Source organism: Podarcis erhardii (assembly GCF_964252035.2).
Source record: "Podarcis erhardii genome assembly, chromosome: 6".
NCBI classification, from domain to species: Eukaryota; Metazoa; Chordata; class Lepidosauria; order Squamata; family Lacertidae; genus Podarcis; species Podarcis erhardii.
Window position 1 is genome coordinate 53690448 of NC_138510.1, and position 27590 is coordinate 53718037.

Consider the following 27590-nt stretch of genomic DNA (forward strand, 5'->3'; position numbering starts at 1 on the left):
CTGGGTTATGTTCACCTTGCAGCTGCAATATGCTGAGTGTATCTGCATCAAGGCCAACAGGCAGGGCCAAGAGAAGCCCACCTTCCAGAGGCAGACACACCCACCAGTTTCCCCTGAGATGGTATGGACTGAACTGCAGTAAAGCATCACTAACCGATAAATCAACGGCATTCAATCAGTGACTGTACCAAAGTCATCCATCCAAAATTCCCTATGGTCTTCCCTCAGTCACTAGACTCTAACGTGGATAGAAGCCAAAGGGTTTCTTTTTGGAAAATGTACAGACCAAGTGAGGTGAAGCAAGACACTCTTAGGTTCAGGAGTTGGCTGAAGATGGTACCTTATTGATGGAGGCCACAGTTGCCTTATGGACATCTTAAATGATGTAATGCCATCTTTCCCCTTTTCTAGTCCTCTACACCCTAATTCGTTTGTTTTCTTAAAGACTCAGGCAGCATCAACTATGTATGGTTAGCTTAGCGGTGTGGATAAAGAAGAGGAAACACAAAACAAAAAGACACCTCACCATCAAATGGAAGGGAAAGGATTACATTCAACTAGAACCTGGCCATCTGCTCATAGGTGGTGCTCCGTTTCCTTTAGCTGTTCACTGAATCATTGTACAGAAAGTTACATTCTAGACCCCAAGGACTTCACTCACCTCATAAGGCACCAGATGTGGAAGAGGAAAACCACTATTCCCTCTTTGTCCCTGAATTTCTGCCCTTTCCCTTCCCCGTTACCTCTGCCCAGCCAACACAGACTCCAGAAGAACCTACTTTCCCAAGAAGCCTCTTCAGAACTTCCTTGAGGTCCTATGAGCTCCTTCTTTCCAAGCAACATGCTTTAGCAATCTATGTCTCAAAAAGAGCAAGACTGGCTTGAACTGAGCAGGGCAGGACACAAAGCCTATCAGCTCCACAGGATGGAGGACAGGAGTCAGCTTGACCTTGCTTAGTGGTACTAACAGTGGCCATTGCCACAGGTCATCCACACTGCAGACTAAAGGCAGGACAAGTGGCCACTGTGATAGCTCAGTTGGTAGAGCATGAGACCTTTAACCTAAGTGTTCCTGCATTTGGATCTCTGAGCTCACAGAAGCTTTGTTCCAATGGAGCAAACATAATTGAGGTTCGGCTTGATCCATTCACTTCAACTCTCCCTTTCTGAGTAGGCTTTCTAGGCCAGCACATACTCCCTCAAGGCACTTTTTGTACACACACACACCTTCACCACTTCTTGGCTCTTTTCTGTGGGTATTGTACAGAAGAGCAACTCCACCAAGCCTCACAGCCTTGGGCCTCTACCTGTTGTCGCCAGTCTGGCTCTTATTGAGCATTTCAGTCAAGAAGAGGTGCCTCAGTTAGAGCCAGGAGAACTTGCTAGGTAGATAAAATGCCAGAGATTTTGATGTTTCCCTTCTTGCATCATAATCCACTGGGAGAGGACAGGAGGAAAGGAATTCTGGGCCTGAGCATCCAGGTTGGGTTGCCTGCAGTACTGATACATGCAGTTCCATTGGTGGTTTGTGTCCTTAAGTCCCGGCGATGAAGGCCATGGCCTATTTCTCCATCCTCTGGCACAAAAGCCATTCTCCAAATTCAGGCGAACTGTCTGCTCTGTAGCCACCAATCCAAGCCATGTGCAGGATGGTTCCTCTGCCTGGAGAATGAATGGGTCCACATGCTTTCCAGGGCTTAAGAGTCCCATCACAATCCCCCCCTAAACTGTAAACCACCAGAAACATAAGCAGGACAGCTGCCTTTTGAAGGATGTTGACCAACACACAGAGTTAATAAATAACAACAACAAATGTATATATCCTGAAGTAGTGGTCTGAGAAGAGCTCCCTAAAAAGGGAACCAATCACCTTTCCAAACAGCTCCCTCTGGCCCAACCCACAATTTGGGGGAAAGGGTGGCCACCGTTAGTAAAGCGTCAGTGTTAAAAATGGGACCGACCAACCCCCTCCCCACTCCGCAAAATTGTATTGTTGCAGTGGCTTAGAAAAATATTAAAGGCTCCTGCTCCTGCCTTCCCAGTGCAACGTATTCACACTCAGCAGCTGCCTTGGGGCAGCGGGGAGCCCTCCCCCCTTTGTCTTTGCCCCTCTTCCCAAGTCCTTCAGAGAAAGCAGCACACAAATCTCCCAAGAAGCTCCATGGCGTCTTGAGCCCCTTTTCCCAGCAGGCTGTGAAGGCAACACGGACAACACTCCCCAGCCCTGCTTCAAGTTTGCTCCGCTCCTGCTCCCACGGCTCCCACCGCTTCATCCTTGGCTTGGGGCTCCATGTAAATGGGGGCCACTGAGGAGGGTTTCTTGGATCTACGAGGAGGAGAAGAAAAAAGAGCTGGATACAAATAAGGGAAAGGGAGCGGGGAGCTAAAGAAGTGTCTCAGGCCAGAGAGGGCAGCATGGAGAGGAAAATAAGAAGCTGCCTTGCACCACATAAGCCCATTTGTCCATCTAGGCCAGTGTTGTCCATCTGGAGGCAGCACTGCTAGGCTTCAGGCATCCCCATTCCACTTAATCCAGGCTTCCTCAACCTCGGCCCTCCAGATGTTTTGAGACTATAATTCCCACCATCCCTGACCACTGGTCCTGCTAGCTAGGGATCCTGGGAGTTGTAGGCCAAAAACAGCTGGAGGGCTGAGGTTGAGAAAGCCTGACAATCCTTTCTATAGATGGAGATGCTGGGGATTGTCTGTGAGCAAAGCATGTGCTCTGCCACTGAGTCAAGGCCTCCCCTCTTAATAACTGCCTGGAGAGGAATTCTGGCTTTTCATGTCTGCTTCATGACTATACACAATACCCCCCCCAAATCTATCTCCACCCTTGGAAGCTGCCTCCCATCCCTTCTCAGTCACCTTGCTATGGTCTCCCAAGATCAGCATCAGCTATTCTTGCAGCCCTTCTGGTGCAGCTACCTGGTGCACACAGCCACCAAGCAACCGTGGCCAAGAATGGCGTTGCCTCTGCTTCTTTCCAAGTTCCTTGCAATTTTTGTTCCAAGCACCAGGTGGCAGCAGCAGCGAGTTATGAAGACACAGAATTATAGAATTGGAAGGGACCCTGAGGATCATCTAGTGCAGGAATGCGCAGCTGTCCCATACAGGGATCGAACCTGCAACCTTGGTGTTCCTTAAAACATGTGACTGGACAGGCTCAACTACTGTAGCTTGCTTGGGGAGCAGGATCTGATTTGATTGCTAGCTGGGGAAATGCTGGGAGAAACATGCAGAGACTAAGCAGCCTGACACTAACATGGGGACCACTAACATGTTCCCCTGCCCACGAAAGAAACTTACGAATAAGGAGAGGCAGGCACTCCCACCACCAGGAAGTGGTTCTTCTTCCGGAAGAGGCGCCACAGTCCTTTATGGTTCCCACGGACATCCAGATCCCAGATGTGGAGGCACTAAGGACAGTGGAAAGAGGACATCGTACAAGCAACATGCCATCAAGGTTGAATCAGCCATGTGATGGAAGCTCCAGCATCTAAGTCGACTGGGCTGCCTTCCAATTCCCGTTCTGCACTGGCTTTGGATTTAGAGGCCTACAGAAACCCCACCACATTCATCTTATGTCACAGGCTGGGCAGGCAAAAAAGTTGGAAGTTACCTTTGCAAGCTGAGTCCAGGTGGTGAAATCTGCCTCCTGCTCCATCTTAATGTACATAACGTAGATCTTCCCTTCGGTGTCGGGGACAAAGGAATCCTCACAGGGGTTCTTGCTGTGATCCAGAACTTCTGCCTCACTGAAGGAGGAATTAAAATAAATCCGGGACCGTGAGGACAGACAAAAAAGTGAAGAGATAAAAGCCGTAAGACACACATGTATGAACACACACAGGGGCTTCCAGCAATTTTTTTTTAAAGTGCCAATTAGTCTGTGGGGAAAAGTAAAAAAGAAAATGCCGAAAGTTACGTTGCCCCTATTGTTGAAACTTTGTAGTCATGCGTCGGACAAAACATTTAAAGTGACTACATTGTTCTTTGGGACCCTTCCCCTTCGCATATTAGATGGGACGCTTCCAGCCCTTCATAATTTCAGTTCACAACGACATTTGTTAAAATCCACCCACCCACTCCAGAGATTGACTGATAACATTGTGATCCCATTGTGCAAAATTCCTGGCTACCACTTATTGTTTTTCCTCTTACAGTTGATGCTGCAGCACATACACAAGATGCCACACTTTCCACAAATGGGGACACTAGAATACCTCTCTTGTAGGCATGGCATGCTAGCAAAATCAATCCATGCAATGACAGCAGACACAGCCTGCCCGTGATCAAAACAACTCTAAGAGCTGTATAGATGTATCAGCATAATTTTGATGCTTGCTTATGTAAAACTGAATAAAAACATAATACCCTCCTCAACTACAGACAAACAAGCATTCATCTCCAACATGAAACAGTTCCTACACACACACTCTTTAAAACTTTGCAAAATATCATCATTTACCATCAACATGTGTCCGATTTCCTAGCATTCAAGTTACCTGAGCAGCCGGTGGATTTCTATTTCATATGCATCTTTCCTTAAGCTGGGCGATGGAAAGATAAAGACAGACAGTCAGAGGGGGGTGGGGTGGGGAAAAGAGAAATATTGATGCTTAACACCTTAGAGGCAGTTTGTTGGGTGTCAGCATCCTGCTTAGTAAATCCACTGCAATAAAACCACTATTTAATTCCACAGTCCACCTTTGCTACTATGAAAGGCATTCTAGGATAGCCATCAGTTTTTTGATCCTATTGTAGGAACACCAACGTGGGTTGGAGTAAAAACTAGAAAATGGGGAAGAAGATAGTATATCCCAGGAAACACAACTCATCAGCTGGAGAGGAAAATAAATGTATTTTTTCCCCCTATTTATGAAGAAACCACCTTCCTGCTAGTATTAATCTCCTAAAAGTAATAGTCAAGTACGTTTTACTCAGAGTAGACCTATTGGAACTAATAGGCATACTTTAGCAATCTTCATTGATTTCAATCCATCTACTCTGAGTAAAGCGTAGCTGACTCTATGATTTTTAAAGGCCACCCACAAAAGAGGCAACATGTTATTATCAACTTTTAGGGCATTCTGGTGCAGGTAAAGGAGTGAGTCTCAGCTGGAGAGGTGCATAAGCCAGGAAGCCCTAAGCCTGGCTCAGAAAGTCAGTCCCAGGTGCCCCAGGGTGTATTAGGGCTCATTCCACAGAGGCTGGACATACTGCACTCACCTCTCCACATTTTTTATTTGGACGCTGGGGACAGTGTTGAACTTGTGCTTTTTGAAATAGGCTTCCTAGAAAAACCAAGAGACAAACACATATTTAGGGATCATCAGTCACCTTTCATGTACATATTGTCAGCATCGCCCTTGAGCCAGTGTACCAACTAGACTCATGCACTACAGCCCCGACTGGGCTAGGCGAGCTGGGTAGCACTGCCAGAGACCTCCTTTCCCACAGGAACAGGTCACAGTGCTGTGGACTCACAGCTTGGAGCTGAGAGCACCGGATTCACTGTCTCAATTATACAGTCGTTGCGCAGCAGCGTTTTGCAGAGTCTTGCAGAGTATAAACCACTCGGAGAGCAGCTCTGTAGAATATCTTCCTTTTATTCTATTGCTACAGCTATAATACAAAACTATATACAGAGCTACAAATTCTAAGCATAAATCAATGCTATACTCTGAGTGCCTGCAGCTGCTCTTAGCAGCAATCTTATCTATAAACACGATCTCTTGCACTCTCTCTCCGACACACTGACTGACTCTCTCTCACACACAGATTCACTCACTTGACTAATTAAGTAGAGAGCAGTACATTGCTCCTCCTCTCTGTAGAGTCAGCAGAGACCTCAGGAGATTCTCAGGAGATTCTTGGGTATGGGAGGGGTGAAATCTCCTCACATATAACCCCTTATTTCCACATATCCCTGGAGCACACTCGGGAGGGAATCTAGCTTGATGCACATGGGCACAGATACTGAGTCTCCACATCAAAAAAAAAACACTGGCCCATGGCAGACAACTATCCACAAATGATTTGTTGCATTGGAATGGCCACAGGGAGTAGTCAAAGCCTCAAATGCAGCTGTGTTAAGTGAATAAACAGGAGGCATCAGTTCATTTTGGGTCACTGGACCAGCCTGGCAACTTGGGAGCTAGCACACAAATCGACATAAGAACACAGAGTTGTATCCAATGCTAGACCTATTCAGAGCACAGTCACCACACTGACTAACTGAGGTTCCATTATTTTCCATGAATTGATTTTCAGGAAAAGTTATTTGGACACAAGCCATTTGCCCTATGTGGGCATTCAGGACACACAATTATCAGAGAACAGGGCCAGGCGCAGTCTCCCCTCCCCAGCATTGTCCACAGGCTTGGGAGGATGTCTGCAGCAGGGCAGCCTCCCAAAGCCAAGCAGGTGGTCCCCAGGAGATGACACCCCAAGCGCTCAGGGTTCCCGCTTGCTGGGATAGCCCCTGTGTACTGGCAGACAGTCCTGCTGCAGACATCCTTCCAAAGATGCAGAGAGTGCTGGGCAGAAGCCAACCTCCTCTCATGCCTCACGTGATGATAGCTCTGTGCTTTCAATATCAGAACAGGATGGAACTGCTGTACTGGCTCAGATGAAAAATGATCTAGCCCTCCACTCTGTTTCTTGAAAGTGGCAACCCCTGAGTTCTCCTGAGGCTGCCAAGCTAGGCATGAAGGCTCAGCCTTTTCCTATTGGTTCCAAGGATGAGAGTCATCGCTCAGTGGTAGAGCACATGGTTCAATCCTTGGCATTTCCAAGCAGGCCTGGGAACACCCCTTGCTTGAAAGCTGCTGCCAATCAGTGTAGACAACACTGAGCTAGAGAGACCCATGGTCTGAATCAGTCCTATGTTCCTATGACAAAATAAAAAAATTCCTTCCAGTAGCACCTTAAAGACCAACTAAGTTAGTTCTAGGTATGAGCTTTCGTGTGCATGCACACTTCTTCAGATACACTGAAACAGAAGTCACCAGACCCTTCTATATAGATGCCAACAGTGCCATCAAATGCCAACAGTGTCCTTCAGCTCTCTATATTGGACAAACAGGCCAAACCTTACGCCAAAGGATAAACGGACATAAATCTGACATCAGGAATCACAAGACAGAGAAACCAGTAGGAGAACACTTCAATCTCCCAGGACATTCTATACAAGATCTCAAAGTAGCTGTTCTATTACAAAGGAATTTCAGAAATAGACTGGAAAGAGAAGCTGCTGAATTGCAACTTATTGCCAAACTTAAAACCATGGAGAGACCTGGTCTGAACAAAGACATTGGATTCTTATCTCATTATACATGACAAAGCCATTTTTCACCTTCTCACCCCTTGCTTTTTCCTGTAAGACCTATTGCAGTCGTTAAGAGTCGTCAACAGGCTCATCACAGCTATCTGCCAATCACCCATTCCCACCACCCTTCTGAGTAATACCCCTCTCCACCTTCTCACTATATAGAAGGGTCTGGTGACTTCTGTTTCAGTGTATCTGAAGAAGTGTGCATGCACACAAAAGTTCATACCTAGAACTAACTTAGTTGGTCTTTAAGGTGCTACTGGAAGGAATTTTTTTATTTTGTTTTGACTATGGCAGACCAACACGGCTACCTATCTGTAACTGTTCCTATGACAGACCTCCTCTGCTTTTGCTGAGTTCTCATGGCCTACAAATGCTTGCATAGGTGCATGGGAGGTCAATATGCACAGATGATGAAAAGAAGCAGCTTCTTTCTCCAAGGTTGAACTGCAGCTGGGGAAATGCAGACTGCTCCAACCGTCCTTCTCACTGAGTAACACACATGTCACGACCTCTTTGAGAAGAACAAAGAAGTGGGAAGCTAGCAGAGACCACAACCAGTGGATGTGGAAGCAGAAGGCAGCCAGCAAGGGGGTTCCCTAGGTAGAAGCACACATTGCCTGATGCTTCTCTGTGCAGGCTGATACTCACATGGAAGTAGCCATTCATGTTGAGGCCAACGATGCCAAAATGGTAGGAGCGCGACACGTCCGGAATGAGGCATTCGCGGCCTTTCCGCTGCTCTGGCATCCGCATCCACATGTCCCAGTCCCAGAGCTGGAGGGAAGAGAGCACAAAGGAGTCGAGCCCATTGTGAGAAAGGGCTTCTCGGACAGTCCCTGGTCACATGATCAGGGGATTTGAAGGTTGTCTAGGTTCCAAAAATTCCAAACATCTCAGTACTGACCATTTCCTTACCTGCTCCATTTGTTCAACTTTACAAAATCTAACAGCTTTCGGGGGACATTCTACTCTATTTCCATACTAAAAGTTAGAAAGTGTGAAGAATTATATCTTGCCCTATAAAAATGCTGGTAAAAACTGAAGGCCTGCAAAGGGTAGCCATTTGACAATAGAAAGAGCAGGCCTTGTTCTACAAGGGAAACCGAGAGGACACTGACCTTCTCTGGTGTTGGCCATTTGGGCTCCAACTCATCCTTGTAGAGAGTCTTCCTCAACACCCAGCCCAGCCCAGGCATGGTCTCCACACGGTACAAGAGTGAGGGGTCCTCCGCTGTGTGCTCATATCCCTATTTTCCAAAAAGAGAAGCACCTAAGCAAACTTCCGTAACAAGAGCATATCATGAAGTCCTTCACCCTGATTTGAGGTGGTGGGAGGGAAGGAAGAAGTATGTTGATCACAGGAGGGTAATGCAGAAAAAATGGAAGAGGCAGGAAAGTGCAATGAAGAACCAAAAGCAAGACCCACCTGGTCATTCCAGGCAGAGATGCAGTACAAGCTGTCGTCTTCCTCCAGCAGATAGATGGACTGGCTTAGGAAGCTATACATCAAAAGACAACAATTAAAGAACAGTTAGAATAAACATTGTTTAAGCCAACCTTAATCAGGTTGATGAAAGAGGTTTTTTGATCATTGATCAACCTAAGGTCAGTGGCATTCTTTTACAAAAGTATCACACATGGAGCAAAGTCATGATTTGCAAGTCAGGCAAGGGGATCAAATCCAGTGGTGCAAATGGATTGATCTGAGTAAATACTAAGTATGACCACAAGAGTTTTATTTATTTTATACCTTACCCTTTAATCTAATGCACACATTTCTGGAGAGGTTGACATAAAGTGTTGGTCTGAATTACGGCTAGTTTCCAGCCCTTCAGAATCCTTCCTGATGGGCTGGCTTGTGAAACCAGTCTCGTATTCCCTTTACAATGGTGTTTCATTCTCTAAGTCATGCAGCAAGTGGACCCTTTGGTCAGAATGAGCAAAGACATCAGGACCCAGCTAGGGCTCATTGATGGGTTCAGATAATACCTGAAGAAGTCAATGGAGATGTCCAAGTCCTCTTCTAGAACCACGGCAAATTTGGCATCCTACAGAAAAGGTGGAGCACAAAGAGAGAAAAGGGAAGGTGGTGAGCAAGGCCAATGAGATACAAAGTTCAGAAGCAATGTTCTTACCCAAGGGATGCAGGAATTTTGGGGGACCCAGTGCTCCTAGCAACAATTCAGTTTCAGAACTATGCCAACTTGATCAGTGCATGAAGGTACCACCCCCTCCAGAAGCACTATATAAGAGACAGTTATGTCACTGTGCATGTTTGTTAACGGCATGCTGAACTAAAAAAGCCTCTGCTACATCATGTTCTATGACAGGTGATCATTAGAATCATTTATTCAGGACAGAATATCCTCCCCAGTGATTGCATACAAGGATATAATCAAAGGTAGAATTTTCTAAGTCACTCTTAGAAGGGGAAAGTGGGGAAATGTGGTGGAGATCACATACCGGGTGCAAGTTGAATGTTGCTGTCAAGCTGGCCTTGTAGTGCTGTGAGAGGAAAATGATGCCATCTGTTACAACACAGAACTCGACTGATTCAGATCAGTGACTCGGACTTGCTACTGAAATACTACTTTACAGAAGTCATATATCTCTATCACCGCCTGACAAGTGTGGTCCATCTAGGGCGGTAACCTCAGCCAGAGAGCAGGTCACCTCTATTACACTTAGGCATAGCAGCAGGAGTTTCATGCAACTTTCATCTGGAGTCACACCAGGTTGGTTTTTTAAGCTCAGTCCCAGACACAGGCACACTGCTGGAGAACAAAGACTGGTACGCTTGAGCTAAAGGTTCTGTGTGGTCCAGTTGCTTCACAGCTGCCAAGCATGGTTACTCAGGACAATCATTTGTAGTGGGGCTCGTAGGCAAGCAAGATGGCTGCCTCAATGCATGGGTATGGTTTCCAAGGGGAGAAGAGAAAAACAGGTCCCTCACCTGGGAGACTCGGGCATTTTTAATGCTGATGGGTGTGTGCTGGATTCCCTTCAGGCCAAATAGTTCCACCACATCCATTGGCTCCTGGAAAGAAAAAGAAACATATGAGATTCACACTCCCACAACCCTGGTTCCTTTTTATCAAGGCAAGGAAAGCATGGCTAGACATATTTTTGACTCTGTAACAAGGAGCACAACATACTTCAAAGATCGATCGATAAGGTATTGCTACCACAAAGGTACAGGAAGACAACCGGTGTTTATTGCCCTTGAAATGAAAGAAAGGTTCTCAAGTGCTTTTAAGTAAGCCAGAGTCTATGGTCAGCATTTACGAGAAGCAGCAGGAAGAAGTTAAGGTGAAAGTTTACCTCAAGCTGTCTGATGTAAGTGCAGTAAAAGCTGCACTCTTCTGTCATTTACTCCCTAGTAAGTTCCAGTGAACTCCTAGCACAGCTTACTCCCCAGGTAAAGTTGGCACCTCAGGTTATTTTCATTAGTTTTCTTACTCATCTGTCACGATAAGGTCCGAGGATGGGTTCCAGCAAGAGGGTGGCAGAACGACAAAAAGGGCCCCCCTCTGCTTATCTCAACATCCAAGAGTGTCTATGGGGAGGGGGCGGTCTTTCAGATATTTGGGGCCTATGTCATTTAGGGCTTTAAAAACTAATGTGAGCACTGTGAATTGTGCCCAGAAATGAACCAGACGCTTCATACTTTAATTTGGCTGCTGCATTCCAGAGCAGCTGGGGTTTCAGAAGAAGCTTTAAAAGGCAGCCCAAACAACAACTTGATGCTCCACAGCTGCATTTTGCCTTTCTCATTGGGTGTGTGTATGCGGGGGGTGGGGTGAGGATAGAAGAGATGCTTGCTTGCTTCTCTCAAGTGGCAGGGCCTGAAGGGGAAAGGAAGATCTCAGCAAATCAGCAGTAGCACCTCAACAGAATGAGACAGGATATTTTGTCAATAGGTGGATGTAGAAGGTGCAAGCTCAATTCCTGGGTCAGCCCTGGGGGATTTTTTAAAAGCACATTATTCTGTGATCAGAAAGCATGCAAAGTTCTTGATGAAATGGAAGAAGGGACTCACCTCATAATATCCATCAATGAAGACTGTTATCATCTGAGGATTGACTCCTTGTGCTGACAGCAGCGATCGCAGCATCCTATGGGAAAGAGGGACGATTTTTGGTTGTTTATTGATCTTTCCTGCTATATAATTTAGAGAAACAAATGATTTAATAAAAACAACAGTAAATGTTGCACAACAGGAGGGCACGTCTCCCCCTCTCCAAAGTCTTGCACATAGAAAGCTAGCTGGAATATTTCTCACCATCTGCTAGTTTTCTGCCTGCAGGGAGACACTGAGGCAGAACCACTATTCTGAAGCAGTATAGCTGGTGAACATCAGGGTTCTGAACAGGAAAATGGAGGAATATGAACAGGGATCCTCCATGAATACAGAAGTTTCCCTGTATCATATAATCACCTTACACAGTGGCAGAGAGGGGATGGAGCTAGTTTGCTTGTCCCTGTTATCCTGCCTGCGCATTTACTCTACCCTAATTGCAACACTTGAAGAGGGCTAGAAGCCAAGGCTCCCACATTCCAAGCCCAACAAAGCTGTCCTAGGTGATATTCTGCAGTCAGCTCTGTGACTCATTGTTTTGTGCTTGCTCTCTACTTTCCACCACCCAGCTAAAGGGTATATGGAGATGCATGCTAGGAATGTGGGCCTTTATAAAGGAACTTGAAAACCTGAGGTTCATACACTTAGAAATAAATATGGAAAGGCTGACGCTGAATTTTCAATTTCCGACTGCTGTGCTTAGAAACCCCAGCCAAGTGCCCTGTCAATGGGCCCAAGGCATACTCAACTCACCTGTACAGGTAGTTAGGTCTGTTTCCTGCAATGACAGCAACAGGCACATCAAAAACTTTGTTGTCTTTGAGCTAAAAGTGGAAGAAAGATCCTTAAAGCAGATGTTTCAGAGGAAAAGCACAAATTGTCCCCCAAACCCATTCCCTCTTCCTATTCACACCCATATAATTTCTTGCTGTGGAACATTTATAAGGGTAAACTAAGTTAGCATAGCACAGATTTTCTTATGACATGCCAAATAAAGCACTTCCATCAGCCAGGTACCCTTCAACTGTTTCCAAAAAAACAAGCTTCCCATTTGCTCTTGAAATCCACCTTACAAATTAAGCAGCCTAGAACTGGGAAGGGACCCTCACAACTTGGATTAATTTTTGGCTCTCAAAATAATAATAATAATAATTTTATTATTTATACCCCATCTGGCTGGGTTTCCCCAGCTACTCTGGGCAGCATAGAGCACATAAAAAATTGTAAAACATTAGGCATTAAAAATTTCCTAATTCAGCCTCAATTTGTTAGCTCCATCTTCCAACCACCTCCAGACACTCACACAGGAACTTCACTGCCTTCACTGGTTCTGATTTAAAAGAGGTAGAGCTGGGTATCATCCACATACTGATGAACACCCAGCCCAACCCCCCCCCCATCTCTCCCAGCGGCTTCATATAGATATTAAAAGCATGGGGGAGAGGAGAGAACCCTGAGGCACCCCACAAGTGAGAGCCCACGGGTCTGAACATTCACCCCCCCAACTTTCTGAACATGGCCCAGAAGGAAGGAGTGGAACCACTGTATAACAGTGTCCCCAGCTCCTCCAGAAGGATGTCATGGTCGACGGTATCAAAGGCAGAGATCCAGCAGAACTGGATTTAAGGTGTAAACATGCAAGCAAAAGGAACTGAGAGATATCGCTTTGAGAATTAGAAATAATGCGGAAGAAGTGGCTGAGAACTGGGCAGAGCATGAAGGGCAGTAGGCCTTTACATATTTGAGAGTCTTCACAGGTCACTTGGTGGCTTCCATCCATAGTCTTGCAGAGCTCTCAGCTGGCTGCTTAGTTAAGGAGATCCCAGGAAGGCCTTTGTGCTTCCTCATCAACTTCCATTCCTGGAAGAGGTTGAAGAAGAAGGGGGCTCTCGCTCAGGCCTACTCACTGGGTCCGGATTGAACTCTATAGGCGTGGGGTCCTTGCAGCTGCAGACACTGCCATACCCTTCCACCTTACTGCAGAACCGCTTCCTCCGCCGGTTGAGCTCTGTGTCAGGCCAGTGGCATTCGGCATCTGAGAGTACAACGAAGGAGGTTATTTTGAGACACGAAGACAATTCTGAGCTAGACAAGCCTCTATCAGGTTCTCACTACAGATGCTTTAGAGGAGGAGCAAAGAACCCTTTAAATGGATGGTGTCACTGGGTCATCACAACCCTTGTCTCTGCAACTCCACCCTTAAGAAGATGCTCAGGGAACGGCGATGAAGAACCAGCAGGCCATACCTTCCACAGAAGTTAGCTGGACTTCAGTCTTCAGCAAGACAGGCTCTCCCCAAGAGGAAAGCACTGGGGACTTGGCGTATTTTTCACCATAAACCTCACCTAGAGAGAAGAATGCATGTCAGGGTCTGCAGGATATACGATAATTACCTACCAGGATATACGATAATTACCACAGCCTGGCACTAGGCTGCCGCTGCTGCAACAACATGCATCTTGTAGAACAGGTAGGGAACCTTTGGGCCTCCACATGCTGTTCAACTCCTTTTCCAAGTGAATTTTTATTGTTTTCCTTACATATTCTTTTCCAACAAATTGTAATGGCACCATACATTCCCTTTGACTCTGCCGAGTCGCGACCCCCCTCCCTCCCCACAACTGGTATATTTATCCTCTTTCCATCACGCACATCATTCTCATATTAGTACTATTATACATTGGAGGTATTATGTCAATCCTGCTAGTGTCTTGACCTCTTTACTATTCTTCTTTAAATATTCAATAAATTTACTCCAGTTATTTTGGTATCTTTGATCTCCCTGGTCCCGGATCCTCCCTGACAGTTTGGCAAGTTCTGCATATTCTGTCAACTTCGCCTGCCACTCCTGAATAGTTGGTATATCTTGTACTTTCCATCTTTGGGCCAGAAGGGTCCTCACGGTAGCTGTAGCATACATGAACAAATTTTGATCTTCTATTTTAATTTCTGTTCCTATTAAGCCTAATAGACACGCTTCCGGTCTTTTGGGGAAAGTATATCTAAATATTTTTTTGAGTTCATTATAAATTGATTCCCAAAATTTTTTTTCCTTATCGCAGGTCCACCACATATGGAAACAGTCCCCATCTGCCTTTTTACATTTCCAACATTTTCTTTCTTTTTTCCTATACATTTTAGCTAATTTTACTGGCGTCAAATGCCATCTATACATAATTTTTAGCAAGTTTTCCTTTAAAGCCATGCATCCTGTAAATCTCAAACCCTCCTTCCATAATCTTTTCCACCCATCCAATTCAACATTATGCCCAACATCAGTTGCCCATTTTATCATTGATTCCTTTACTTCTTCGTCTTTTGTATACCATTCTAGCAATAAACTATACATTATTGATAAAATTTTATCTTTACAGTCTATTAACTCGATTTGGAATTTCGATTTTTTATCTTCGAACCCATTTCTCTTTTTATCTTCCTTTAATAAGTCACTGATCTGGTGGTATTGCAGCCACCCTGTTAACATCTTTTCAATTTGGTCATATGGTTTGAGCTTTATCCCTTGATCTGTTTTCCTAGTAATAACCTCATATGTTACTCTTTCCCCTTTCATGTTTACTTTTTTTGTTGTCAACACCTCAATTGGTGATATCCACCACGGTGTTTTTCTTTCCAGGAGGTTTTTATTCCGATCCCATACTTCATATAAAGATTTCCTAATCACATGGTTTAGAAAACCTTTATGTATCTTTACTTTGTTGTACCTTAGGTATGAATGCCAACCGTATCTATTGTCGTGGCCCTCTAGATCTAATAGGTCAGTGTTTTCTAAAGTCAACTCCCAGCTCCCCAAAGCCGTAGCTAGCATGCCCAATGGTCAGAGATGGTTGGACGGAGCCCAGCAAGGTCTGGAAGGACACACGTCCCCCATTTCTATGCAAGATCCATGACCCTCAGCAAGGAAATCAAGCCAAGCCTGCCCTCTTTCTGTGCCCCATTGGGACCGCTGCTCAAGGCAGGATTAGCTAAACACCCATCTAAGGTGACCAAGTGGCACTGGAGGAATGGAGACACCTCTGCTTTTATTGTGATGTAGAAGGAGGAACTCCTTTCCCACATTCTCCCATGCAGATTTGGGTCAGGAAAAAAAACAGATTCTGACCTCCTTTCTTCCCCACAAACGTCCACATGTCCCTCCAGTTGAGGGAAGCCGCAATCTGACTCCCTAAACTCCTCAGGAGATTCTTTGCTGTGTCTTTAAGGTGGAAGGAGCCCTCATCCTGAAAAATGGAAGAAAAGCTAGGCTGTAATTACATAGGATTTCCCCTCTATTTTTTGTAATAACAATCAATTTTTAGCCTGACACAACTCTTTTCCTTCTGAGTTGGTCACAGAGGCACAACTAATGTCACTTAAAAAAAAAGTTAAGGTCAAAAATATGTGCTTGATAAATTTCCAGAGTTTTAGAGCCTTTTCTCAGCACCACTTTACCATTTTAGTTAAAAACAGTGTATTATTTATACAGAAAGATAAAAGCATAAAGAGCATCCATAAATGGGTGCTGCAAGAATAACAGCAGTACTTAGCTTTCTCCAGACAAGAGTGTCAATAAGGATGGGTTCTACAATTGGAACTAATTAGTTCAGCCACCCAAGACAGATGTTGGCAGCTAGGCCAACCCTTTAGTTTTATCTCCATTTCCCCTTTGTTGCCTCCTGATTTCTAAGGAGCAACAGGAATGCAACCATAAGGTGGAGTCAACTCCAGCAGCCCATTGCTCATGACAGAATTTGTTTTCTCGGCTGAGAACAAGTTAGTAGGTACCACCACAGTCACTTAATCGTTTGGCTCAAGAACATCTGCAGAGCACTATCTTGTGAATAAGGGGTTGCATCGAACACTAGTCCTGCTCAGAGAAGGCCCACTGAAATTAATGGGCACAACTATCTTAGGTCCATTATTTTCAGTGGGTGTATTCTGATTAGGATACAATCCTAATTATTTCATCAAGAAATATATTTAAGCCTTAGACTTTCTTTAGTTTTTTGCCGCTCTGGGTGAATCACCCAGCATATCATTCATTATGTAAACAGAATACAAAACAATACCATTCACAAAAGTAAATATATAGCAACTGCATAAAATAGAACTCCATATTATGTTATAGCCACAGGAAAGTAAATAAATCAGTAGCTGCAAAGCTAAAGTTAGTCCAAGTCTGCCTACTCCAAATATTTTGAAGCGTTTCATTTTACATGACTTTGAAAGAAAATAAAAAGCTACTGAGCACATCTGCACTTTTTTATCTCTATGGAGCAGAGAGAAAAAAGAAAGAACCAAAACTCCAGCCTCCCCACCTACCTTAATTGTGAAGATAAGAATGCGGCCTCTAGCTACCATGTTGAGGAAGAGGACCATGGCTTCGTCCTCATGTGGAGAGTAGGTGTCGAAGACTCTCTTTGCCATCACATGACCCTATTAAGCATTCATACACAGAAGCAGATTAGATGGTGGCCTCAGTGGATGGATGAGTCCTGCTCAACTGCTGAGATCCACTAATGAGAACAAGAGTTTTAAACACAACCAGCTGCTTCTTTGGAAACAGAGTCAGCCAAAAACTGAAGCCAATGTGCATCTCCCTCATGTTCTATATAAACACATGGTGAGACTTCTACGCACACTTGAAAGTATATTTTTTCACACACATTTCATCGTAGGATTCCAGGGTGGGTTGCTATTCTGTTAAAATTATGTTGGTTAGAAAGAAAGAGCAAGTAGAACAAGTCCTCCACAGAGCCACTTGCAGCTTCCCATTGCAGCAGCAGACTAATGTTGGCATCCTCTAGTGTCTCAGCAAACAGGCTGGTCTTTATCTTACACCAACATCTTCATGCACCATTTTATTTGTTTTAAAGCAAGCCACAAGAAGCAGCACCTGGCACAGTCAAGGGGCTAACAAGGGTTGGGCATCTGGGAAGGCTCCTTGGCAACTGAGCCTGGCTTTCCCAGCAACCCCTGCTTCTTGGCTTAAAGTATGCCAGGCAGCGGCAGAGGGTGGAGAGGAAGCTGCCATTTTGGATATCCCCATGGTGCCCAAATGTAGCGCCACGCAGGGCATTGTGGGGTTGTTAAAGAGACAGGTGGCTTGCAGGCCTCTATTGCAGATTGCTGTCAAGCTGTTGCCTGCTAGGATGCCACCAGTGATAAGCAGAATGGGTGGGATTTGGGTCCCAACTCTAGAAGAGCAGGCTTCAGAATCAATGATGCAATCAGAACTATTTCTAGTTTCAGCGACTTCCCTACAGTTAACCAGTCACTTCCGCAGAATTGTAAATACATCTGGCTTCTGAGATGCAAAGTAGCTTCTTTCAGCAAGTCAATCTATGGCTTAATCACTTACTGTAGCCTGATTCAGCACAATCACGTGGATGCCTCTGCCTTGCTCCCGGGCTTCATCTTCCAAAACCTGTACTATGATAAAAGAAACTATAATAATACTCCATCCCTCTAGCTGCCACCACACCCCTTTGATACAAATAAGCTTTCTTGCAGGAACGTCCCCCACTAGTTGCCGAAGTCCTGTGGCCCAAAAGAGTTGACTGCTTACCACCACATTTCTTGCTTAAGGAAAACCACCCAAAGTGTAAACAAGAGATACAGTAAGCTTTACACCAGGCTTCCTCAAACTCAGCCCTCCAGATGTTTTTGGCCTACAACTCCCATGATCCCTAGCTAGCAGGACCAGTGGTAAGGGATGATGGGAACTGTAGTGTCAAAACATCTGGAGGGCCGAGTTTGAGGAAGCCTGCTTTACACTGAAGAACTTGAAAGCTGAGGTGCAAATGCCCCATCAGATGACAGTGGTTGGTGAAATACAGTTATAAAAACAGAGATGGTTAGCTTAATGCTGGACTGCACCTCCCATAATCCAGATGTTGGACTACAACTTCCACCATGCTTCACTATTGACCATGCTGGCTGGGGCTGAAGGACGTCTGAGTCCAACATCAGCCATTAGTTCCCTGCCCCTGGTAGAAAGAAATACTAAGAAAGCACCATAATCTTAAATCCATCTACCAAGGAGTAAGCCCTCCTAAACACAGTGGCATTTACTTCCAAGTAAACACATACAGCAGGGATGGGGGAACATTCAGCTCTCCAGATGCTGTTGGATTCCGGCTCCCATCAGCTGCATCCACCATGGCCAATGGTTAGGGGTGATGGAATTTACAGTCCACCAACATCTGGAGGAGCACAGGTTCCCCATCTTCAACATGTGGGATTTTGCTGCAAAGCGTATTGAGCCTCTCTGTTTCAAAAGGTGCTGTGCTTTCCTCTGAAGCCATGCATATGAGAACTTCCAGTTTCCCCATTTATTGCATCTCCCCTTATAGCTGCAGCGGAGTCCCTCACCGTTGTCCCATCCACTGCCACGTAGACTTTGGAGCGGCTGGAGTACACCTCAATATCCAGAACCTTCCTGCTGTTGACAGGTCGTCGAGGGATCTCTGGGTTCTGCAAGCCTTCATCTAGGGAGGGGGAACAAACCATTTACTTCAAGCGACTGATAAACTCTGGTTTAAAAACCCCCACAATCAACTCACTCCCAGAAAATTTAATCCAAAGATCTAGATTCCAAGAGGAGCATAATACAACATATGCTTTCACCCCCAAGTTCAGGGAAACTAGATATTTAGTGGTAGCCTCCCACTTGATGTCCCTTGAATATTTCTCTCCTTCCATTTAAAGGTTTCATTATTTAACAGAAATGCTCCAAGTGTCTGCTTTGAGCATGCGTTTGAGGTTCTTAGAGGTCTCCTTGGATGGATCGGAATAACTGGAAGGTGTCATTAAGCAGTTACATCCATACACCTTTCTCTAAGGAATTTCTTCTCTCTCTCCAAACCAGCTGAAGAATACACTTTAAAGGACTTTTTATGCAAAGCCGCAGCAGACCGCGAGCAACACTATTGTAGCTAGGAATGTTGCATGCTACGCATTAGACAGGATTTAACATGCTAGGGCATGCTGAGCAGGGGAGATACCAGCTTGACCTCTGCTATAAAGGACATTCTACTGCTATCACCTAGACACAACACTCCATACACACCATAATCCTGAGAAGATTCCTCCTCTTCATTGGCTGCTCTTCTAGTGTCCAATATCAGCTTTATATTCACAATCACAGTCACTAGCAAAAAGAGAACAGCCCCCATCTGCAAAGCAATTAACATTAGACCATAAGTATTACTAATCTGATGCCTTAGAAGTCCTTCTGTATTGAAAAGTATCTCCTGCATAGCAGGACATGAAGGCAAAGATGTAGTGTTAGCTAAAGAGCAGAACCATAGCTTTTGAATTATTTTGACGTACCTTTTACCTATATCTCTACTTGCTACTTCCATTCACATCTAAAAGGAGTTGTTTTCCCCAGCAAAATTTTACAGCGTCTTATATGGCAATGGGGGCCTCCTACCTTCTTAAAGCTTGTCACCCATAACCACACATTCCCTTTCCCATGCATAAAGGTGCAAATATATTCGGTTTTCTCCCGAAAGTAACCAGACATTATTTAAATTCCTTAGAACTGAGTTGTCGGCATTTGGAGATGGAAATCAGTTTGGGGTCATGTGACAGATACCGCATGCCTTCCAACATTTGATAATGGCAATATCGTCAAGTGGCACACAATTCTTTAAATAAACTGCACTCGGCAGAGTCCAAGGCCAAGTGGCATGCCACAAGGAGGATTTCAAATGTTACCTACAAAATACGTAGCAGAAAAACAAAACCCTGTTCTGACATTTTGATTGTTGCAGAAACCTTTGTCTGCTAGCCTTGTATTCCAAAGAGAAGCTTCCTTAGCAATTGCCGGTCTCTTCACTCTGATCCAAGAAAAATAGCTATTGTTACTACAATTCTCAATCCCGGTTTAGCCCACAGAACTAGGAAGATAAGCCAGAGGGCACCAAGTAACAATGAATTGCTAGATCATTATGAACGAACATTCTCTTTGCAAGGCATTCAACAAGAATTAAAAAACAAACACTCCCAACCCCCAACATCTGGCACCTCTTAAATGGGTGTTGTTGAAAACTATCCATTGTCATTACAGGCAGTTTTTAGCTTTCTAGCACAGCACTGTAGTACAACGATCTGTAGTTAATATCAGATGGCTATTCTCCAGTATCAAGTTGACTTGCTGTTGACATTAGATTGACATAAGTGACATCAGATTTCAGGTCACTGAAAACCAGCTGCTTGGAAGGAATCTGGACCCACTGTTTCTCCACAAATTGTTGCAAAGCGGTTGCAATGCCAATGAATATGAATAAATGTGTAAAATAAAGGACCCACTCCTGTGATGATGACACAAATGCCTACACTACACTATGCAACAGAATGAAAAAATAATGCCCAAATCTTCCCCCCTTCCTCTTTCTCTCCCCTTTCTTTTCCCCCAACTGCAAGATGTCTATGACATTAGTGTCTCATACTGAATGTAAATGAACTGTAAAAAATACTATGAACTGAAAGTGGAGATGCTATATGTACTTTTCCTTTTTTATTTGTCTTGTAACTCAAGAAAATATTCAAGAAATACTAATTATTTTTTTAAAATAAAACGTATAGCCCCTGCCCACCTATTGCCCCTGAACCAAAAGGTTGCACAACTTGGAAAGCTGATTTATGCAATAATATGGGATATATCCGTAAGAAATGGTTAATAATTATGCCACCCTATATTCACAAAGATAATGCCCCAAATCAAGAATGGGGAACCTCCAGATGCTGTAGGACTCCAACTCTCCAAAGGGAGAGGACAGAAAAGAGAACCCCTTGGCCTGGAAAAGGTTCTCAGAGCTATGCAGAATTTGCCACACAAGTTTTTGCAAATAAATTTTGCTTCAGTTTGCTGGGCCATATCCAGCTGAAGCAGCCTTCCTGTGCAACGGATGTTAGCTTGTATGAATGGGACTTCCCATTCCTCTCCCCTCTTCTGCAGTCTCTGCACCACCACACCATTCTGCTCCGGGGATCCTCTGGAGCACATGGCAGGCAGGAAGATTAAAGTGCATTCAGTACAGCCTCATTTGCAAATACTATTTAACTTATGGAAACTGAGGTTGTCATAGCTGCAAGTTTTAGTGTCTCTTAGCAGAGCAGAATTTCAGCTGTCTCTTTCCTTACAGGTGAAAATATCCCAGAAGACACACTATCCACAAGACCCATAATTCAGATGCTTACGTAGCCTCTAACTCTGCTAATCTCCTGTAGGACACAGCAGTGGCGTAGCGTGGGGGGTGCAGGGGGGGCCGGCCGCACCGGGCGCAACATCTGGGGTTAGGGCAAATCCACGGGTTAGGGGGCGCAAATCCACGGGTTAGGGGGCGCAAATTACTTGCCTTGCCCCGGGTGCTGACAACCCACGCTACGCCACTGGGACACAGCAAAAGGTTTTCAGAACACAGCAACTTTTCCATACCAAGACTCAGATTGTTCAACAGTCAGTGACAGGTCCTTCAATTTTTAGATATCCCTTTGAGGAGGCCCAACGCCACTGCCTCCATTACGTTGTTGTGGAACTGTGGTTGACAGAGTATTGCCTATTGCCACAGCGGGTGCCATGATGAACAATCCCCCAATGATGCAGGAATACAGGGCAACATGGGTTTCTATGGGAACCCGAACTTGAAGAGCCCTGTCTGTGTGCAATTAAGGTGTCAGCTTTCCCCTCAACACTGACAGCTTTGTATTAAGCTTGCTGTTTGGAGACATGGGATCCAGACAAGATATTGGAACACATTTGCTATGCCTCTCTGCCTATTGCAATGTCACGTTTCTTGAAGGCTGCTGGAAGGTTGCGCAATTCTTGAAACAAGAACACCTGAAAATTTCGGTAAGTGTTTTTGAGGTCATTGCTCTCCGTTGCTGAACTTGCATGCAGTGCTATGCCACTCTCTCCCTTCAAATGCCTCCTCAAAGTCCACACTTCCCATGTGGCCCCCTTAATTCTCATCCCCAATTTTAGCACATTTTATGATGTGCATCTTCCAAAAAACAATTCCTCAGTGAATTATGTGTAGGATAATTTGGATATGATAATTTTCTGATGCCCTAGAGGGTCATCTATTTTAGCATGCTTATTTTACTTGTATTTAGTAAAAAATGAATTCAGGAAACATTTTCTGAGGAAAAATAATAACACTGGAATTTTTTTCTGAAAATATGGGTGACCTCCATTTGCCCATATTTATATCCCCCTCCACACTATTTTCTCCAGTCCTCTCCCTCCTTTTCAAGTTTAGATTGGAAGCTTCTTTGGGGCAGGCACCTGTCTCTTGCTTATGAAGCCCTACAAGATGCCATAGACATTGATTATTATAACCTTATAATACTGAGCTCATTCTCCAAGTGTGGATCCCTAGAAATGCAAAACTGCACTCTCTGTTTACAAGAGGGGAGGTGTGAACAAGCTTGAGGACAGCCTATGGTTTGCAGAAGTTCAAAAATTATTTAGAAAGAAAAATTAAGAGGGAGCCCTGCAAAAAAGTCCAGTTAGGATTGACCATGTTCAGTGGCTACAGAATGCTGACTGACTTCTGGGTGGGGAATGGAGTGGAATATCATGGAAGCAAATATGGCAGGAGTATTCCATGCTGCAATATGTTGTTGCAGTTCTCACTCAGTATTTTGGAGACTCGACAGAATGCATTTCTTTCACCATTCAACCCCAACCCATCCTTAGTCACCTGCAATTAGGAAGCAAGGGCTGTGCTTTCAATGCTTAACAACGACATGTAAAGAAGTAGCACTGAAAAGGCTTTCAAAACTTCCAAATGCACCACAAACCCCTTTCAGGTAGCCTTGAGCCTCAGCATCTCCCTAGAAGTTATCAGCTACTTTCCTTCAGGCTTATCCCCCCGCCTTTGTTTACTGTCCTTGCTGTAACTCTTGCCACCTTTCACTTCGGCTTCTACGACTCAGTATATAAAAATCTGCAAAAATATTTTCTTCCTCAAATTGCCACAAGACTGTCCTTTGGGGGGGGCAACTTAGTAGCAACCTTCTGTTGCATAAACAGATCCTTTTGAAAAAGCTGCGCTACAGAGAACAGGGAGCAAATCAGTGCATCTAAAAAAATATGTGGGGGAAGAAATAAAATAGAAACATTGCAGAGAGACATGATCCAGTTTGAAGATCTGTCTCTGGAAGCTACTCTTTCCATTCCTCCTTCTGTTGCTGAAACCCATTTAGCTGAAACCCATTCAGTGCCGCTAGCAAAAAGGCAGAATTGACAGTCTGAAAAAAACTTTTATCAGCGTCACTGTAAATCCACTGGTTTATAGGTAGAGATATAGCTAGATGGGGGAGGGAGGGAGAAAGCGCAACTCCCTTTCCATTTGCTGAAAGGTGGTCAAGGGTAATTGCACTCGTTCTGCTACAAGCTAAGCAACAGAGATATCCCATGGCACCTTCTTGACCAATACTTATCGTAATATGAGCTTTCACAGGCCAGGGCTTTTGTAAGCAAGACCTCATGCTACAATAAAATCAGCTAGCTTTCAAAATGCCACAGGATCCTGCCCTTTTAATAGAAACAATGCAGAGATATCCTTTGGTACCTATAAAGAATCACTTTATCTTCTTCACTCCACTCGTAGGTTTCCTCAAGCGCAGACTGCATCACCCAAAAGCATTTAAAGTCAACAGTCTTCTATTAAGAATAATGCCAACCCTAATTGCACCTGATGCAGCACATTACTCCAGCAAGCAGAGCACAACCAAGAGTCCAAGGGACCTGCTCTCTCACCTGACAGAGCCTCCTCAGAGCCCTCTGATTTGTCAGCTTGTACTTCCAGGCCAGGTACCAGCTGCGCTTCTTCCGTGGATTGGCTAGTGGGTTGGGCTTCCACTCATCCATCATAGTAGGGCAAAACGGATGGAACTGGACACCTACATGAGGCAGCGCTCAGCATCTGGCCTCCCTGAGTTGCATTCTACCACCAACAAGACCTGGCAGGGCAAAGAAAGCAGAAGAAGTTGAAGGAGTGAAATTGGCTGAGTCAAATGCAGTATTGCTCCAAAGGTCTGAAGCTCTATGTCAAGGCAGCACAATGTCTGCTCCATTAATTAAAAGAAAATGCAAGTGTGCTGCATTAAGTGTTTCATTGACATAATTTATTCTGTTACATCACTTGAAAGCTGTCAAAATGTCATAGTTTGGCAAGGAACGGGATAGAAGGAAGTCTTCCTTTGTTAGGGAGCTGTAGGGTAGAGGAATGAGGGGCCACTGGAAGGAAAGGGCCAAGGGGAGGACCAGTGGTCCTATTCCAGGCCCAAGCCCCACTTAGATGGTCTTTAGAGCTGCAGTGAGCTGGTTCCCACTTAACACTAAGTCAAACTCTGTTTAGTCGGGGGGGGGGGCATTCCCAGAGAGTATATTATTGCTGCTTTGCTCTTCCTCCCATCCTGCTGTTGCTGCACTGGTGTGAGCCAAACTGTGGTTTGGCCTAACATGTTGTCCAAACCCGGGATCATGGTTTGTTTCAGTTAAGACAAACCACAAGCCAAGGTTTGCCAGGACACAAGTGAGTGCAACACCCTTAGCTAAACCTTGGCTTTGTTTGCAGCAATCCCCTCTCCAGGGACCCTCTGATTTGTGCCAAGTCATGATTTGGCTTAGCGCTACATGTGAACCAGCTCATGGGGCACAGTTTTGGTTATCGCAAGATAATAGGATGCAGAAAAAACCAATTATCATGAGAGATCCTTAACACTTTCTGCAGGTGGACAGGACAGAGACTTTAATGACACAACATCTAAGGAGAGAAAGGGTGTGTTAGAGGTGACAAAGTTTCTCACACTTGACCATCTTGACACCTCTAGTTCCTTGCAGCATCTCCTCACTACATTGACCAGTGGATTAATCAAATACAGTGGTACCTCGGGTTAAGAACTTAATTCATTCTGGAGGTCCATTCTTAACCTGAAACTGTTCTTAACCTGAGGTACCACTTTAGCTAATGGGGCCTCCCACTGCCCCCACGCTTCATCCTGTAGCAAAGTTCTTAACCCAAGGTATTATTTCTGGGTTAGCGGAGTCTGTAACCTGAAGCATCTGTAACCTGAAGCGTCTGTAACCCGAGGTACCACTGTACATGAAAGCTGTTACAGATAACTCATAAGCGGATTCTGACTCGTAGGGGAAACTTCCCAACTGCATAATAATAATAATAATAATAATAATAATAAATTTTATTTATATCCCACCCTCCCCAGCCGAAGCCGGGCTCAGGGCGGCTAACAACACTAAAACAGTGCAACATTATAAAAATTAATTAAAATCAAAATTGATGGCAAGCATAAACTAAAGTTTTGTAAAGATTGCCAAAGGAGGGAGTCAGGCTGCGCCCTGACCAAAGGCCTGGTGGAACAGCTCTGTCTTGCAGGCCCTGCGGAAAGATGTCAAGTCCTGCAGGGCCCTTGTCTCTTGTGACAGAGCGTTCCACCAGGTTGGAGCCGCAGCCGAAAAAGCCCTGGCTCTAGTTGAGGCCAGCCTAACCTCTCTGTGGCCTGGGACCTTCAAGATGTTTTTATTTGAAGACCGTAAGTTCCTCTGTGGGGCACACCAGGAGAGGCGGTCCCGTAGGTACGAGGGTCCTAGGCCGTATAGGGCTTTGAAGGTTAAAGCCAGCACCTTAAACCTGATCCTGTACTCCACCGGGAGCCAGTGCAGCTGGTATAGCACCGGATGAATGTGATCTCGCAGCGAAGACCCCGTAAGGAGTCTCGCTGCAGCATTCTGCACCCGCTGGAGTTTCTGGGTCAGTCTCAAGGGCAGCCCCACGTAGAGCAAGTTACAATAATCCAGTCTGGAGGTGACCGTCGCGTGGATCACAGTGGCTAGGTCAGGGCGAGAGAGGTAAGGAGCCAACTGCTTCTTCAGCACCAGCAACAAGTTCTTCAGCACCAGAAGAGGCCACCTAAGAAAGTGGTACACTCTCCTTTGTTAGAGGCTGGACGGCCACCCATGAGCAGCAGATTTCCTGTATTAGCAGAAGGCCTGACTAGATGAATTTTGAGGTCCTCTTCGAACTCTATGATATGCCTAAAACCAGAATCAAAGAATCTGTGCACACCTTTCCCAATGCTAGCAAGGAGCTGAGAGGGGCTGTAGCTCCCATATGTTTTGCATTCAGAAGGTCCCAGGTTCTGTTCCTGGGGTCTCCAGATAGGGTTGCAAGAGACTCCACTCCAAAACCCTGGAAAGAAACTACTAGTGTGCTGATCTGGATGACCTGATTCCAGATAAGCCAGCTTCCTGTTCCTCTGGGAAGATGGAAGCCTGTCACTACTTGCCAAAAGCTGAACAGATTATATGCTTACTTATCTTTGCCTTCTTTAAGGAAAGCTTGCTCTTGGACTGGGAGCAGCCAGTAACCCTTTACCTGCATTTCAGTGACAAAGGCTACATAGGTTTGAAAATAAGTCAAAAACAGCAAGACTGGCTTCCAGACAAGTATTAAAAGAATTTGACTACTCCTTTTCACACAGAGGGTATCGTTTATCGCACACTACATCAAAACAAAGGATATTTTTAGTTAGCTCCCTCAATGGAAAGCAAACCCGAATCGGCATTGCGTGTCCTGAAATGAACAGAGTGCAACACATTTGGAGGGGGCGGGGGCGGGGTGTCTGTGCTGGCCATCCTGGGAATGGAACTTAAAAATAAGCCTCAAGCAGTAAACTCTGGGGATACGGAGGTTCCCCCATATTGCGCCGCCACCATTGCTAGGAAGGGCAGGCCGAGTAAACGTCGGAAGGGGGTCGACGACAGGTTCCACAAAACAAGAAGCATACCGAAAGGGGGCGGGTGGATGGTGATGGTGCAAAATGGATCACAGCGCCTTGGGAAAAGGGGGGGGGGTCAGCGGATTGCCAGAGGGATCTCTCGTTTCAGCACGCTGCATGCAGTTCCAAGGAAATGTGGATCTACTCACGGCCTTGACAGCGGGTCGAGCCCGGCGCTCTCCCCATAAGCAGGAGCCGCTCACAGTGTGCAGCGGCGGCGGCAGCTGCTGGTCTCCTCTTCCTTTTCCTCCCCGTCGCGAACCAGGCACAGGGACCTTCTCGGCGAGGAGGAACCCGACGCGCTCCTCCGCTTCCGGCGCGGGATATATAGCTCGCAGGCTGCTCTTAAAGGCAGAGGGA

The 27590-nt window shown here is 45.3% G+C and overlaps 1 protein-coding gene across 1 annotated transcript; it reads right to left on the bottom strand.

The window, feature by feature from the left end:
• Nucleotides 1-1383: 1383 nt before the first annotated feature.
• POMGNT1 (protein O-linked mannose N-acetylglucosaminyltransferase 1 (beta 1,2-)) lies at nucleotides 1384-27534 on the bottom strand. The gene is made up of 22 exons (XM_081868242.1): nucleotides 27380-27534; nucleotides 24190-24392; nucleotides 19486-19591; nucleotides 18789-18904; nucleotides 17776-17841; nucleotides 16737-16850; nucleotides 15538-15655; nucleotides 13664-13762; nucleotides 13325-13452; nucleotides 12171-12241; nucleotides 11379-11454; nucleotides 10293-10376; nucleotides 9803-9844; nucleotides 9329-9387; nucleotides 8766-8838; nucleotides 8458-8586; nucleotides 7988-8113; nucleotides 5233-5297; nucleotides 4509-4553; nucleotides 3623-3758; nucleotides 3310-3419; nucleotides 1384-2326 (listed from the first exon to the last, which is right to left on the bottom strand). The coding sequence occupies exons 2-22, from the start codon at nucleotides 24301-24303 to the stop codon at nucleotides 2230-2232; spliced, it is 1974 nt and encodes a 657-aa protein (XP_081724368.1). The 5' UTR covers nucleotides 24304-24392; nucleotides 27380-27534; the 3' UTR covers nucleotides 1384-2229.
• Between the last annotated feature and the right edge of the window lie 56 nt (nucleotides 27535-27590).